This window comes from Saccopteryx bilineata, chromosome 7, assembly GCF_036850765.1.
Source record: "Saccopteryx bilineata isolate mSacBil1 chromosome 7, mSacBil1_pri_phased_curated, whole genome shotgun sequence".
Taxonomy (NCBI): domain Eukaryota; kingdom Metazoa; phylum Chordata; class Mammalia; order Chiroptera; family Emballonuridae; genus Saccopteryx; species Saccopteryx bilineata.
In genome coordinates this window covers 112140767-112156158 of record NC_089496.1, presented here as the reverse complement: position 1 = coordinate 112156158, position 15392 = coordinate 112140767, and the positions used below count along the sequence as shown (strand labels likewise).

At 57.4% G+C, this 15392-nt stretch overlaps 1 protein-coding gene across 9 annotated transcripts in view; it reads left to right on the top strand.

Moving 5' to 3' along the window:
• Positions 1-10395: 10395 nt before the first annotated feature.
• The window catches only part of EBF3 (EBF transcription factor 3), a 121791-nt gene continuing 116794 nt past the window's right edge, over positions 10396-15392 (top strand). For all 9 annotated transcript variants that reach the window (XM_066239350.1, XM_066239357.1, XM_066239355.1 and 6 more), the window contains exons 1-4: positions 10396-11039; positions 11151-11307; positions 11665-11728; positions 12516-12571. In XM_066239350.1, coding sequence (XP_066095447.1) covers positions 10906-11039; positions 11151-11307; positions 11665-11728; positions 12516-12571 — 411 coding nt within the window. In that variant the 5' untranslated portion in view covers positions 10396-10905. The remainder of the gene's footprint in view (positions 11040-11150; positions 11308-11664; positions 11729-12515; positions 12572-15392) is intronic.

Here is a 15392-nt window from a genome sequence, read left to right as displayed (position 1 = left end):
CGCCTCTTTGCCTCGGAAGCCACACATGGCCGGGCCACAAAAAACAGTTACAGAGCTCTGGAGTCCAGCAACCGGGGTTGGAGTCCCAGCTTCCTGGCGGAGTGACCACAACATGTCCTTTTAACTTTTCCAGGCCCGTGCCCACCTCATGTGCCTGGCAGAGAGCATTTAATATACACACGCGCTGCTATTAAAAAACATGGGCAATTTTACATCTTAAAATATGGCATAGTGCTTAAATGGTTTCATGCTGGTTCACATTAAAAATGATTCCCAAGTGCAGATGACAAAGGGGAAATATTCGTTACTTAGTTCTTTTCTTACATTAAGCTATCATAATAAAGTATATTTCTGGGCTGCATTCTCTAGAGTGCTTTTTACTAAATAAATGGCCAAAAATAACTTTACCTTCCAGTAAGATTTCATGATTCAGCACATTCAACTTTCACGATAAAAGGTGGAAATAACGAGTAGGAAAAAAAAACAACACCAAAACTGTATCTGGGAGCAAGAAACAGGCAAGAAAAAGCAGTAAGCGGCCAGTGGCACGTGAGGGTCACGTGTGGACACACTGGTGCTCTCCGTGTTCGGAGACAAACCTCAGCAATGTGAAAATTGTATTTATTCAGCTATTTACACTGCACTTAAATTTCAGAGAGCACGTAGGTGAGAATTAGGAGATAATCCAGGTTCCTGGCAAACGGGTATATTAGAGGGGAAAAAAAGCATTTACGAGGTTAAGGCACAGGACCTGGGCCTTGGTTACCTGTCAGTTACTTCCCCCACAGGGTCCAGTGGCCAGCCTGCCCAGCAGACCCTTTTTCTTCCCTACAGCACCGCCTCCACGTGTTTATGGCGAGGTCCCATACCTGGTCATTTGCTGGGTGACACCAAAGACAGGGAATGGGTGGTCAGGGCTGCCTGGCCTCCTTCTCCCCTAGTAGCTGGAGAACTTCAGCTGCCCTTGCCCTCAACGCAGAACTGGCCTGGAGCAGGACAGGTATTTCTTTTGCGGTGGCTCCCCCCCCCCCCAGGAGAATCCTGACCTCTCTTTTCTTGCAGGAGATCGCTTGCCTCCCCCATTTCAAATTTTCCCCGGCAGTCAAGTGCTTCCCACGAGATTATTGGTAGCATCCATTCAGACACCCCGGTCGTTGTCCTCTCACCCTACATTACCAAAAAAGACCCCGAGTATCCATTCTCAGGCTTGGGGGAATGCATGAGCGTCTACACCGAGGGCTTCAGGCCTCCTGGGCCTGGGACCTGTTTCCGGACAGGTGTTCACGGACCAACGCCGCACCGCGCCGCACCGCACCGCACTGGGGCTTGGAGCACCCTCTTGGCAGAGGTTAGGAACGCCCTCCGGTTCCCATGGTAAGAATGGGGTTCTTCTGGTGCTTGTGAAAGGCCCTCAGCGGAAGGGCCCCGCGCCCACCCAGGGGGCTCCCGGAGGTCCCTCGCATGCCCCCCCGCCCCAACCTCGTTGGCTAGGGCTGGGCGGAGCTGCAGCTTCAGGGCACAGCGGCGGGCGGGCCTCGAGGCCGCCTGCGGGCACCTCCTTGCGCCCCCGCCCGGCCCCAGTCCGCCGCACCGCCGTCTCCCGCGGTGGAAGGCAGCCTGGCGCGTGCGCAATGGCGCGCTCGCGGCCCGGCCCGTGGGCTCTCCGGGGAGGGCGGGAGGTGGGAACGTGGGCTGGTGCGGGGCCTCACACCCTCCCGGCCTGCCGCTGGCGTCGCCGACACCTCGCGGCTGATGCGCTCCGGGACGCCCGTCGAATGAGAGGCGCAGGTAAGCGCGCGGGGGCTGTTCGTATCCCGTCGGGGGCTCTTCGCCCATCCCGTCACCCCCCAGAGGCTACGGGCCAGCAAACTTGAACTTGGCTCATTAAGGACCGGGGGCTGGGCGTGGGCTGCGCGACTACGGGGCCCCAAGGGCCGGGTGCGCTCTCTTGGCTGGCGAGAGCGCGGGCGGGGCTGCGGTGGGGGCGGGCGGCTGGGGCTGGGGACGCCGGACCCCTGATCGTGGGCGGCGCTCCGACCTGGCCTCGCAGTGAACTTTTGCGCCACGCTGTGGCAGCGTCCTGGTGGCCGGTGAGCACGAACTGAGTGTCCTCGTGGGCTCCGGGTGGCTTCTCCTCGTGGCCTCCCCCGCGGGGCCGCGGGAGAGGAGAGCGTGTGCCGCGAGCCCTGGGCGCGGGGGAGGTGCGCAGGGGCGCAGGGAGTGATCGGGGGTCCCCGGGATTGAGTTGAAGGGATTTTTCAGTTTCCGCCCCTCCCCCAACACAAAAGTGACACCCTCAGAGGGAGGACGGGAAAGGTCCAAGCGCTGAGGTGCCTGGACAGGAACGCAGGAAGCAATTAAAACTCCTCCTTTCGGATTAACAACCAAAAATTGATCGATGTGTCAGGAATACCGCTGATTTATGAAAGGTGCTTATTTCTCTGGTATGGAGAATTTTATGTTCTCCAGGTGAAACCGAGTTCACCCAGCTCCAGCGCAGATTGATGTTTTAATAAAAATAAATAAAGGGGGAAAGCTCGCCCGGTCTTTGGGGACATCAAGTCTCAAATCGCAGAGTTAGACTAACAAATCAAATTGCATTATCTTTACATTTTGTATCTTTTGAATCGTGTGACTTAAAGATCACCAGCAGGAGAGACCTTTGCTTCGAAAGTTTTTAATCTAGTGCTTAAAAGTTCGCATGACTAAGCAATCCATGTTTCATAAGCAAAAGCACGGGGAGCGTTGGGTCACTGTGACAAGTGGCAGGCTCGGCGGCGCGGGCGCGGGCGAGCGAGGGCGGCGGCGCGGAGGGAGGAGGAACCAGGTCTGGACCGGAGGGAGGCGGCGGCGGCGGCGGCCGGAGCAGCGCGGTGCCTGTAGATGGCGCCCTGGTCCCACGCTAGACTCGGAGCCGCGCTCCGCCGGGGCGCGCCCGGGCGGGCGCGCGGGAGCCGAGCGCGGGGCTCCGCTCTTGCAGTTGACTTGGACCAGGTCAGCCTGCCTTTGGCAGGGGAAATAAATAAACAAATAAACAAATAAATAAATCGACCTTATTACTGATATCTTAAATTTTAAGTTGTTGGGGGCGGATGGGGGTTGGTGAGTCCGGGTGTTCCTGGGAGCCGAGTGGTTTCCCCTGGAGAGTCCCCCCGACGCTAGCCACCTGGTTGCAACAGTGCAGCCACATTCCACGCTCTCAGGGCGCGCGGCCCGGGCGGAGGCACTGGAGTGGAGACGCGAGTGGGTGCGGGCGAGGGTCGGAGGTGCGGCGGCAAGGACGCCAAGTTCAAAGCTGCCCAGAGATCACCCTCGAGGGCGGTGGGGACCGCCTAGAGGCCGCCCCCGCCCGCGCGGGGCTCGCCGCCGGAACCCACGCCAGCCCTGCCGCCGCGGCTGTCGGCGCGCGCCGCTTTGCAATGTAAATTTCAGCGGGACAAATTGCTTATTAATAGTCTAGAAGAGAAGCGGGTCTCTTTCTTTCTTCTTTTCTTTATCTGTTTTTATTTCTGCATGGCCCCTAGCTATGCCCTGGGCAGCCGCGCCACCCAGCAGTTTTCTCTTCATTTCAATATCCTAAAGAAAATGCAAATTTCCACAGTGTGGCCTTTTTAAAAAGTTAAATTAGCAACAGCTTTAAGTGACTCCATTAGTATGGAAAACATACACATGTTTAACGTGGGAATAGCTTCCTTTTTTACCAGATTCATTTTAGACTGTAAATTTAGCAGACCGATGGATTGATAAAGAATCACGTCTCGGCTGAATGCGTTGCCAAAGGCGCGCCGCCCCTCCCCCAACGACCTGCGCGGGGCTTCCCAGGAGGGGTCTCCCCGCTGCGTCGCGCCGCAGGACCCTGTCCGCCCGCGCGCGCGGTATACTTTAGAAGTTGGGCGAACGTGAACTCAAAGGGAGAAGGGCTTGTCACATTTCTGTCCAAGGGCGGTGTGGTCTTGCTTCCCTCCCGGCTTGGTCGTCGCGGTTCCCGAAGCTGAGATAATTATCCAGGCGGACTGACCAGGCCGGGCCGCTGTCAAAACCGCCCCACTTTTGCGCGCGGGAAGGGATGTGTACACACTGTTAAGGTGCGGCTGGGGGGGGAGCAGGCGAGGGTCGCGACAGAAGAGGACGCCAATCTGGTCCCCATTCTGTCCATCCCCACCCTGTGGCTTTCTCCCATCTCAGCATCTTTGCCAGGGCTGGCAAACCCGGGTTGTGAAGCAGGGTTCCACTGGTCAACTTTTGCGCCCCTTTAGCTTCCGGATGAGGGTCTTCAGTCCTATCAAGGGGTCCTGCCTCGCCCCCTTCTTTACCTTGATGCCGATGGCAAGGCGCTCCATCCCTGCCTAGGAAAGAGTTAAGATTTACTGTGAGCTGCAGAGGTCTTGCTAGGATGTAATCTGCATTTTTAAACTACAGCGTAATAAAAAGTGAGAAGTTTGGAGACACCTTTCTTGATTATACCTTTGGTGATACTTTGGGTTTTACATTTAATTTGCATTTTGTTCTTAGTGAATATTGAAGTCTTGAGTGGAGGATTGAATTTTATTAGGACATCTGGACTGACAATATCAAATCAGACACCAGCGTCCCAAAGCATGCTAAAATTTCAGAGTTAATTAGAACGCAGTGTGTTTAATTAAAGCCAATTATAATATTTGAAATGATCTGATCGATCCGTGTTTCTACAGTTTGGGTCTGTTTAGGTGTTGATTGGCGCATTCTGTGAGCTGTGCCATTTACCAACTACTCTGGGGGAAAGTTTGCTTTGTAAACTGGAGGGGGCAGGCGGCGCGGAATCCTCCTCTAGGTGTTGGCTTGGGTGCATCCTGCCCTGCCTTGGGACGCGGCTGGACTCGGCTTGGGACATTCCGGCTCATCCTTGAGCGGCTGTACCTTTTCGGGTCCCAGGGACCCTCCCACGCACCAGCTGTCCTTTCTGAGCTCCCTAGCTCCCCTGAGTTTTGTTTTTTGTTTTTTGCTGAGAGGCAACCTTGAAGGTTGCAGGTTGCGCTGGGAGAAACCCGGCTCGCAGAAAGCTAGGGTTTGGTTTGGGATTCTTGATCTGGTGCAGGAGCCCCCATTGGCTGACTCAGAACAGTGGAAGCAGCCATAATGAAGAGACCAGAAAAAAAGTTAGGACGAGTAGACAATAAACTATTTACTTCCCAATTCCGCACGCTGCAGGAGCTGAGATACGTCCCAGCGTTTGCAGCCTTCGCTTGGAGCGCCCTGGATTTTCCAGGGAGAGAGTAAGCGTGTTCCGCATCCTGTCCGCTGCCCCTTGCCGGGCCGGCCACTTGGAGCGCGCGTTTCTCTCCTGCAAGGGCGCGGACGCGGTTCTCCGCACCCTGGCCTTGTTCCGGGTGCTGGGATCCGCCTGACTTTTGCAGACTCACGTGGGCGGCAGTTAGTACCAGGAGGCGGGTGGACAGTTCTGCGCACTCCTGGGGTCACGGGGTCAGCGAGGCCTAGGTGCACTGGTTGCGTGGGAGCCGCGGCCCAGCTGTTGGGGCCAGGCGGGAGCCGCGGCGGCCACCTGCCCCGGAGGAGGTGTTCGGCTTTGGGCTGCACGGCGGCACTCTGCTCTCCCCACCCCAGGAGGCGCTGTTTGTCAAACTTGGCTCCTTGGCAGGAGGCGCCTGCCCCTGCTCACTTGGATAATTGAGCCTTTGCCGCACTCGGGGTTCGGGCTTCCGGAGCTCTAGCCCTGCAGAATGACGGGGAGCTGGGGGTGCAGCTCAGAACAGGGGTCCGACACCCTTCAGCGTTTGCTTTTGATCTGTGAATCCCACCAGGCGCCCCGCCTGACAGCGCAGCAGAGAGGAGCCCGCTGGCGCCCCGTGTGTTGGGGCGCGGTGCCCAGCTACTTGCCTCTCAGGGCAGGAGGGGCGCGCAGCTTGGCTTGGGCTCAGTCACCCCACGTTCTGGAGGGCCCCGTGGCTTCCGCCTCTGCGCAGAGAGAGAGCGAAGTCGCTTCTCTGGTCCTGTAAAACCTACCTGAACCTGGCCCACCCCCCTTTGTGCACAACTTAACTGGTTAGGGTGGTCTGAATGCGGAGCCCTTGCTTGCCCGGCCTTCCTGGCTCACAGGCAGCGTGACCCCATGACGCAAGGCAGAGCCCAGGCTCACTCGGGGATCACGTTACTGATCCGCGGCGGACAGGGTCTGCCGGTGCGTGACTGTTCAGCCTCTCCCGCAATTCACCGCACTTACTAGGTGCGTTCTCCCGGGATTTCCCTAGTCTCCGGTTCTCCCGGCCCCTACGGCCTCCTTCTCTCTGGGGCCCAAGGTCAGTCCGGTTATTGGTTTAGGGTTCTTTCCCTTGCCTCTGGCTGGGCATGGTGCCTGGCCTCGACCCCTAGCTGGAGCCGGGCTGGAAGGCCGGTGCCGCTGCCGCTGCGGTTTGAGCGTGACCTCCAGGCGCGGAGGACGTGGGGGCGGGCCGCGCCTGCAACTCTGCGCTGGAGGCGAGAATGCGAACCGCCGGCCTTAGGCGCATCGGTTCGCACGGTTCCGAGCTCTTGGAGTGGCTTGGCCGCGCAGCCTGGGCCTGAGGCCACAGACCCTTTGAGGGAGCCGCGCCTGTACGCACCGCGCGCCTCTGATCCCACTGGGGGCAGGCTTCCAGGAACCCCCGGCCCGGGATTCTCAAGCCGGAAATGCACTTTATTGCTCTTTGGAAGGCTGGTAGGGCGGTCAGCAGGCTCCCCAGCCGACGCCGAAAGCAAGAAGAGGCGTCCACAGAGGGCCCTGGACACCGGCCGGCTCCAGCTCCGCTCCTGGCCTCGAGCCCTGGGAGCCAAAATTGGCCGAAGTTTCTGTGTGGCTCGAAAGCCGGTACCAGCGGGGCTCCTTTTCTCCAGGCCTGGCACCACGCAGCCGTGCTGGACCCAGGAGAGAGGGGGTGCGACGGGGAAGTTTACGCCTGGCACGCGCTCACCAGTCTCCCTCCCGCGGGTGGGTAGTGGGCGCGGGCGGCAGGGGCACTGGCATTTCGGGGCGGGTAGGGAGGCTAGGCTGGGTTTGGGTGCGGGCGCTGCGCGGTTGTACCACTCGGCTCAGCCCCGGGTGGTGCCGCGGATAGGCAGCCAAGCACCGCCACAGCCCTGAGCCCTGCACGCTGCTCCTGGAGCAGGACTCCAGGGGCGGCGGGCGCTGTTTCTCTAAGGTCACTGCTTGCTCCGGCACGATGTGGGGAGGACAGCTGGGCACTGGCCATCTGACTGACTCCGGCGTGACATCTGGGAGCCCACTGGTGTGTGGCACGCGAAGCGCTTGATGCCGCTATTTAAATGCAAATGTAAGGGGGCTCATTGAAGCCTCTCCCCGTAAATCCGCACAAAAGGAATACTTCCCACCCTCCGAGGAGGAGGAGGAGGAGGAAGAGGAGGAGGATGAGGAGGAGGCGACAGAGACGCAGCGGCCCGCGAGGGCCACCAGCGCAAATCGTGTTGAGCGGGGCCTTGAGCTATCGTAGCCGCGGGGTTCCCAGCGAAGGTCAGGCCCCGCCCGGCCCCTGGGAGTGCTCTGGGCGAGGAGGCTGGACGGACAGTCTCTGGAGACCATGGAAAGTTCCAGAGTGTCAGCCTGTCCTCCCCTCGCTTTCCCCTACCTGGGTGCTGGGCACCCCTGGATTCCTAGAAGGGGAGAGGGGCAGGTCAGAGCTCCCGCGGGAGGTAGCCAGGCGCGAGGACGCACTCCCAGGCTGTCTCCGGACTTCCAGGAATGGCCCCCAGCCCCTCCCTCTCTCCGCTTGTGACCCGGGTGCTCTGTCCCTCTCTCCTCTCTCTCCGCTGCTGTTCCCGCCCCATCAAAGTGAAAATCTGGGTAAGGTGGGGGCCGAGGAGGCCGCCCTCCCAGGCCGCTCCGCAGCAGGCCCGCGTGGAGACCCTGCCCTGACGGCCAGTCCTTGTGCCCACTGCTAGGAGCCAGCAGTGGAGTGACAAAAAAGATAAAGTTGGTGAATGATAAAGACCGTATTTTCCACGCTTTGGGTGCGGGACCAGATGATCTAGAAAATGAGCTGAAATGGATTCAGCCTCCGAGCCTGTTGTGAGAGCAGCTGATTCCCCCATTTCGGGCCAGATGGCTGCTGAACACAGATTTGCATTCATTTTCGCTTAATATCGTCCAAAACAGTGGGGCAGCTGCATTTGTTGTCAAAAAGGTTTAAAACCCCTTTTCTTTCTGGGGCAGGATCGTTACCTTATGTGATGGGCTTATAGAACTTTTTTTCCCTCTTTAGTCAACAGTATCAGATTTAGAAGGATTTGTTTTTAAACCTTCTAATTTGGTAATCAGATTTAAATCGCCTTGGCGCATGTAATCTGAATTAAAGATACTGTAAATGATTTTAAGCATGATACTTTCGTTAGCGCAAGGAAAGGGGGCACCTCCGGTGAGGGCCGGGCATTTTAGGAAGTGTGTTACAAAGAAAGCATTGTTTCCTATTTCTAACTTCATCATTCCCGAAGAAGGCATTTTGTATATTCTGACAATAACACTGGCCCGGCCGCTGGCCCTGCGTGAGCCCCCAAGCAGCTAAACACACAGAGACAAAGCGACTTCTCAACCCCACCCTCCACTGACGGCCAACTTTATCTTGCCTGGTCTCTCTACCAAGAAAGTGTTCCCTCCTACACCCAGTCTGCTGTGGGCGGAAAGCTCTGGGCTTATTAGGAATACAGAAATTTTCTTTTAATTTATTGTGAGTAGTTTCCATACACTTTGATTTAAGGTTATTAACATTCTATAGACAGTGGCATCTTTAATATGTGGCGATCGCTTCTAAAGACTAATCTCATTACCCTCAAATAGTCATAAAATATGATTTTATTATACTTACGTATTTAATTAGACGGCCGGCACCGTAATGGATTTTGAGATGGGACCGGCACAACAGCTTTGATAATTCACTTATCTTTGGCAATAGTCATTAACCCCCAACACCAGCAAAATAGATTGCTTTCCAACACATCTTTTTTCTCACCTCTTCCAAGAGGAGTAGGGGTCCCCAGATAATGTAAACCGGACTTCGATTTTCCTGATTAATTAAAATATTAACTAACACGCACTGCCAATTCATAAAAAAAAAGGGAGTGCTTCCCTAGACCCAGCTGGAAGAGGCTACCCAGCCTGTGACACCCTTGCACCCAGTAACCTGTTCTGGTTTTGTTTGTTTTAATCAAAGGGCCTGATTTCTCTCAGCTGGGAAGTGCCCTGGGTCTCCAATTCTTGTCGCACAGACGTCCTTTAGGCGGACGGTGCGCCTGGGCTCCGAGTCCCTGCTGCAGGAGCCCAGCCGCCCGGCCCAGGCGCTGCCCGCGCCCCGGTACCCTCCCGATTCCTCGAAACCAGGTTGGGAATCCGCGCGCTGCGCGCTTACCCGGGCCTGGCGGCACCGAGGGCAGGACCTGGACGCCCGCGGCGTCCGCTTGGCTTTTAAATCGGCTGGCGCCGGGGAGGTCTGGGCACCGCGCAGGGCGCGCAGCCGGACACCCGGTTCCAGGTTGCCGGAGAGGCCCGGCGCGCTTCCTGTCCGCCCGAAGAGCCTGGAGCCTTCTTTGTCACTCGCAGCGCCTAAGGACAGGCCGGGGGACGGGGTCTCCCGTGGCCACCGAGAAAGAGAGAGCGTCTGGCAGAGCCCACCTCCGACGTGGGTCCCCAGCCCGGCTTTCGGCGGCCTCTGGCGAGGCCCAGATGGGGGCAGACCGGCCCCCACAGCAGCCTTAGGTCTGCGTAGAAACCAGGCTGAGCCGCACGCCCTGCCTCGGCGAGGGAGCCCTGCTTCCTCCACCCCTCTGCCGCCCGCAGTCCATTGCGCGCCCCTCCAACTCCTTCCCTGCGTCCTGCCTGCCTCTTCTCACTTTTCCCTTGGGCCGCCGCGGGGCGAACTGCGGCCCCTTGCATTTATTGCATGCATTTGGGCAACTTGGGGCGCCTCGGCATGTTACCCCGTCCTTTCTACCCTGTTTTGACACTCTCTGATTTGGGGACGAAGTATGAGGGGGGCCACGTTGCAATCGTGCACTAGTTGTTTCATTTCAAGATTTATTTGGAGGAGCAGTAACTTCCTTGGCTGCGGGCGGGCGGGCGAGAGGAGCTGCGGCGCGTGGCCGGGGGAGGCGGCGGCGCTTGGTGGCGCTCGGTGGCGCTCGGCGGCGGCAGGGCTCGCGGGGCTCGCAGGGCTCGGGCCGGCTCGCGGCGCCGTCAGGCAGTCAGTCGGCGAGCGCGGCGGCGGCGGCGAGGGGCGGCGGCGAGGGGCGGCCGCTCCCATATATGGCGCAGGCACCGCCCCCCGACGTCACCCTCTGACAGCGCCGCTCCCGGGGGCTTCGAGTTTTGGCTCCCGGGAAAGGGTCCATTCCTCGGGGAGAGAGGGCTGAGTTTTGTGCGCCTCCGTCCGCTGCGCGCGCCGCTCCAGGCCCCGCCGCGCCCCGCCTGCGCCCGGGACTGCGCCGCGGCACTCACTGCCCCGTTTATTTGTCTTTGGAGCAGGCGGGCCGCGCCAGAAGCGGACGATCCCGCAGTGTCCTGCAGCCGCGGACGCCGCTCGCTAGGATGACACCACGTTGAGCGCGCCTGCAAACAACAACAACAACAGCCAGCGCCGCGGCCGCGCGTCCTGCTTCTCCTGCTTCTCCTACTTCTCCGGAGCGCTGCCGCCGCCGTAGCCGGTGTAGCCGCCGGTGTAGCCGCCCACGCGCCCCCGGCCGTCCGGAGCGCCCAGCCGCCGGTGTATGTCGTGCCTGCCCGGGACGGGCTGAAGCCGGCGGCGGGCCGGACCGCAGGCGCCGAGCAGGGCGAACGCGGCCAGGGCAGCCGCCTGCCGCCGAGCCCCGAGCGCCGCTGCTCGCGGAAGCGCTTTCGGCCGGGAGCTGCGGCTGCCGCCAGCAGTTTTCATGTTTGGGATTCAGGAGAATATTCCGCGCGGGGGGACGACCATGAAGGAGGAGCCGCTGGGCAGCGGCATGAACCCGGTGCGCTCGTGGATGCACACGGCGGGGGTGGTGGACGCCAATACGGCTGCCCAGAGGTACGTACCGGCCGGCTTCGAGCGCCCCGGCCCCCGCCCCGGCCCCGCCGGGTCCCCGCAGCCGGCCGGCGCCGCGCTCCTCACCGGGCCGCTGTCTGTTTCCTCCCGCAGCGGCGTGGGGCTGGCGCGGGCGCATTTCGAGAAGCAGCCGCCCTCCAACCTCCGGAAATCCAATTTCTTCCACTTCGTGCTGGCACTCTACGACAGGCAGGGGCAGCCGGTGGAGATCGAAAGGACCGCTTTTGTGGACTTTGTGGAGAAAGAGAAAGTAAGTGCGAGCACACACTCACCCCTTCCGTCTTTCTAGAAGTGGGAGGCAGGCGGTGCCCAAACGCGGTGGCCCGGAGAGCCCCCTAGGCGGCGTGGATGGCTCGGCCAGGCGCCCCCACCGCCACGTGCACCCGCCGAACCCGCCGAGGGCTGGGCGACTCCTTTGCGCCCCCGGATTCATGCGGGGCCAGTAGGTCTCTGGGCTGCCAGAGGAAAGTGACATCACCGCGCTGCTCCGAGCTAGGAATATGGCCCTGCGTGAGGCCACGGGGCCTCGGTCGTGCAGGGGGACCGAGCGCGGTGACCGCGCCGGACGCCGACCACACTTAATGCCGTTTTTTATCGTTACTTTCAGGAGCCCAACAACGAGAAAACCAACAATGGCATTCACTATAAACTCCAGCTGTTGTACAGCAACGGTAAGTGGCCGCGGCCGCCGCCTCCCACCCCTGCCCGGTTCGGCCTCCTTTCCCCGAGATGGTGAAAGGACATAAAGATTTTGAGATTAAAATGACATGGATGTAAACACGAAATCTTCTCATGGCATAGAAGGAAAACAAAACATAAACGATCAATAAGTCGATGGCACTTCACATGATTAACTGGTGGGGCTTGAAGTAGCAAGTAAAAAGTGGGTCGATATGCGCTCCAGCTGAACAGCACTTTTAAGTGACTTTTTTCAATTTTGCAAATTAATGTTAATTATTGAGATGGGGTAGCTCTATCAACCGGGCATAACTTACTTCCTGGGCTCGAGATTTAAACTATCTATCTCTCTGTAGGTCCTCGAGGGATATTAGAAAGAGTTCAGACACTATGTCCATGTCTTCTTGCTTTCTGTTTTCTAAAAATAAATGACCACATGGGTCCACCGGTGTGGCAGCCGGGCCTGCTCTCAGACTTGCAGATTTCTTGTACCTTTCAAGGTTAACCCTGAGAGTCCTAAGGTTCTTCATTAAGAAAAGAAAAAAAGAAAGTGAGAAGTGATCGGGGGGTTTTCTTCCTTGCCTTGTAAAGGGCATGTCTAAGTTTTGCTGTATCACGGGGCCACAGTCTCCGAGTCTGGGACTTCCTGTGCCCCGGTGCCCTTGCTAAAATCACGATGAGAATGTGTCTCTTTTTCTTTCTTTCTTTCTTTCTTTCTTTCTTTCTTTCTTTCTTTCTTTCTTTCTTTCTTTCTTTCTTTCTTTTTCTTTTTTTTTGCAGGAGTCAGAACGGAGCAGGATTTGTATGTCCGCCTCATAGATTCAATGACCAAACAGGTGAGAAAGTTGAAGCGTCTGCATGAGTTTTCACTGCTCGCTGGGGTTGTCCTGTGGCTCAGAGACTAGCAGACTGACACATGAATCTCCTGTTTTTGTTTATTCTGGTGTTTTTTTTTTCATTTAGTTTCCTTGAGATGCTAATGAGAATTCCATATTTATTGGAATAAATGAAGCAATTGGTAAAATAGTTTATGTTGTCATTAGTATAGGACAGAGATATGCTTTATTAAATGGCTTGTGATTGGATTCAAATTCTCTCTTAATTAATTATAATTAATATTTGACAGAAAAAAATTGCAAGTCGCCCCTTTCCTTATATTTTTGAACGTTTCTCTCTCTCTCTCTTTCTCCCTCCCCCCTCTCTCTCCTTGGAGTCATTTCATTGATTTTTTTTTTTTCTGTAACAATGGCAACTAAGTCCTTTCCAAAGCCCATTGAGTGGGACTTTGATTAGTTCATTTTCTCTCCCTTCCAGTGTGATAGTCTAGTAACACGAGACGTTTATTTGGATTTAAAAGTTAAATGTGTCGGGGTGAAAAGTCACCTTGTTCCCCTCCTAGTCCGTCCTCACCTTTCGGCCCCCCATCTCCATAATTCAAGCTCCGAGCTCCAGGGGTCACCCAAACCCATCCGTAGCTCTGGGAGCACACAGCTCGGGCTCCCTCTCTCACCCTCTGTCATACCTTGTAAATAACATAATTACAGGCAGTTCCTTATTAAATTATTTAACCTGTCTTGGTCAACTTTGCTGAGGATAACTATTGGCTCTCGGGAATGTCATTGAAGTGCAGAAAGCGCTCTGCCTTGGCTTTCTGACGTGACGGCAGTCTCTGGGCGGTTTGGTGCGTGGTGGTCTGTTGTTGTTCAGTTGTTTTTAAAGATCTCCCCCCCCACCTTCTTAAAAAATAGAGGGTTGGGGGAGAGGCAAGCCCAACGTGTAAATTAAATCCACTTGGCACAGATTGATTTAAAATATACTTCCAAGCTGGGCTTCAGGCGTGGAAGTGAAAGTGACGTCCTCGTTTCTGATGTTAACTTGAAGGGCTAAGCCTGTGGAAGGGGTCCTCTGGGCTCTCTGCAGCCTGGCACCCACGCTTTGCACGCCGCGCTGCAGTCAGCCAGCTTTCTGATGTCATTTCATCCTTAGAAAGTTTGTCCTTACCTAGTCAACAAGCATGTTAGATTTTCACGTCTGCAGCGGTACAAACAGTGTGGTTTCCTCTTCGCGTAAAACAGATCTGACAGGTAAACTACACTCTTTCTGACAAAGACAGGCGGTGTGCCCTGTGGTAATTATTTCACTTGGACTCAGGGAAACCTCAGGAAATCGGGCTGCTCATTGACAGGGTGCTTTTATTTCTCTGCACACGAGGGCTGATGTTTTTTGAGAAAGCGCTGTAGTCTCCTGAGGCAGTTGATGTAGGCAGCCCTAAAGTTTCCCTGTTGTTGCATAGAGTAGGAGGAGGGTTTGTTTCCAGCCTACTTTTATTGTTCATTTAGCCACGGACCTTTGCAGTCTAAACGGGGCTGAAAAAAAATAAAAGGCATTTCATCTCCTCTCCCTGATGGGGATTGGGGGGGGGAGAAGAAAGGAAAGAAATAGCCCAGTAACTGATCAAAGAGTCAATGGTGCTGAACCGACAGTTTATGGATTTCTGTTTGTGCTACAAAATAAAAAATAAATCAAATATAAATACGGGGCTCCATCCGAGGACAAGCCGTGCTCTCTCAGAAGAGCTGGTGCCCGCGGTTGCGCCCTGCAGCCCTGGGCTGCGGCCGGTTGGCCTGCAGTTTGGAGCAGGGACAGGAGGCTGGGAGAGAGGGGGTGCGGGGACCCTGCCCTTTGCCCAGAGGGAAGCGGGGGCTTCCTGGGGAAAGGGCTCTGTCCGCCTGGAAGCGGAGGAGAGTGTCAGAAGTGCCAGAGGAGGTTGGAAGTAATTTCCAGATAATTTTTTTGGGGGGGGGCGGAACTGGACAGGGGTCTCCCCTCCCTCTTCCGCGGAATTTTCTGCGGGGAACTTGCGGCTCCTGCCCCCCCCCCCCCGCCGCCTGCCTGCCCCTCCTCCGGTGGCCTTTCCCCCTTTCTTTTCTTTTACTTTTTTTTTTTTCTCGCGGGGCCAGCGGCGGGGCTGGCGCAGGCCGCCGGGCTCCGGTTCCGGCGGCGGAGCTGGGTTACACCGCGCCGTGGCGAGCGCACCTAGGGCTGCGCGCCATCTGCCACAGCCTCTGCTCAAAACCCACCCGAGCGTGTGCGCACGCTGCCTTTTTACCCGAGAAAAATCATTGTTAGCACTTTCAAAATAAACACCAGATTGGCCATTAGCACTTTCTTTCCAAATATCATCCAGCAAGAAGCACGTGGGCGCGCGGGGCCGGGCGCTCCGGGCCCTGAGCACTCCTGCCTAGAAACGGTGCGGCCTGCGCGGCCCCAGGCCCGCCCGCCGCCTGCGGAGCCCGGCGTGGCCCGGCTGGCAGGGCGGCCCGCGGGGCTCGTGGCGGAGGCAGCGGCGGGACCGGCGGGCGTCTTACGGCTAGCACCTGGGCTGGAACGCAGGGAGCGCCCGGGCGTCCTTCTTGCCTGAGCCTGGGGAGCGCGCAGGGCGTGCGCGGCCGGCCCTCCACTCCAGGAAGCTGCTGCCCGGCCTGGCCCTTCCCTGCTTCTTTGGTCACACTGTGTTTTCAGCTGTCTCTTCCAATACGTAGATTGGAACTCAGTGTAGACAGTGGCCAGAGGATGCGGCCCAGCCGGCAGCCCGGTGTGCCCGGGTAGGTGCCAACGCGCCCTGGCTCCCTGTGCTATGGCCTTGTCTTGGCCCAC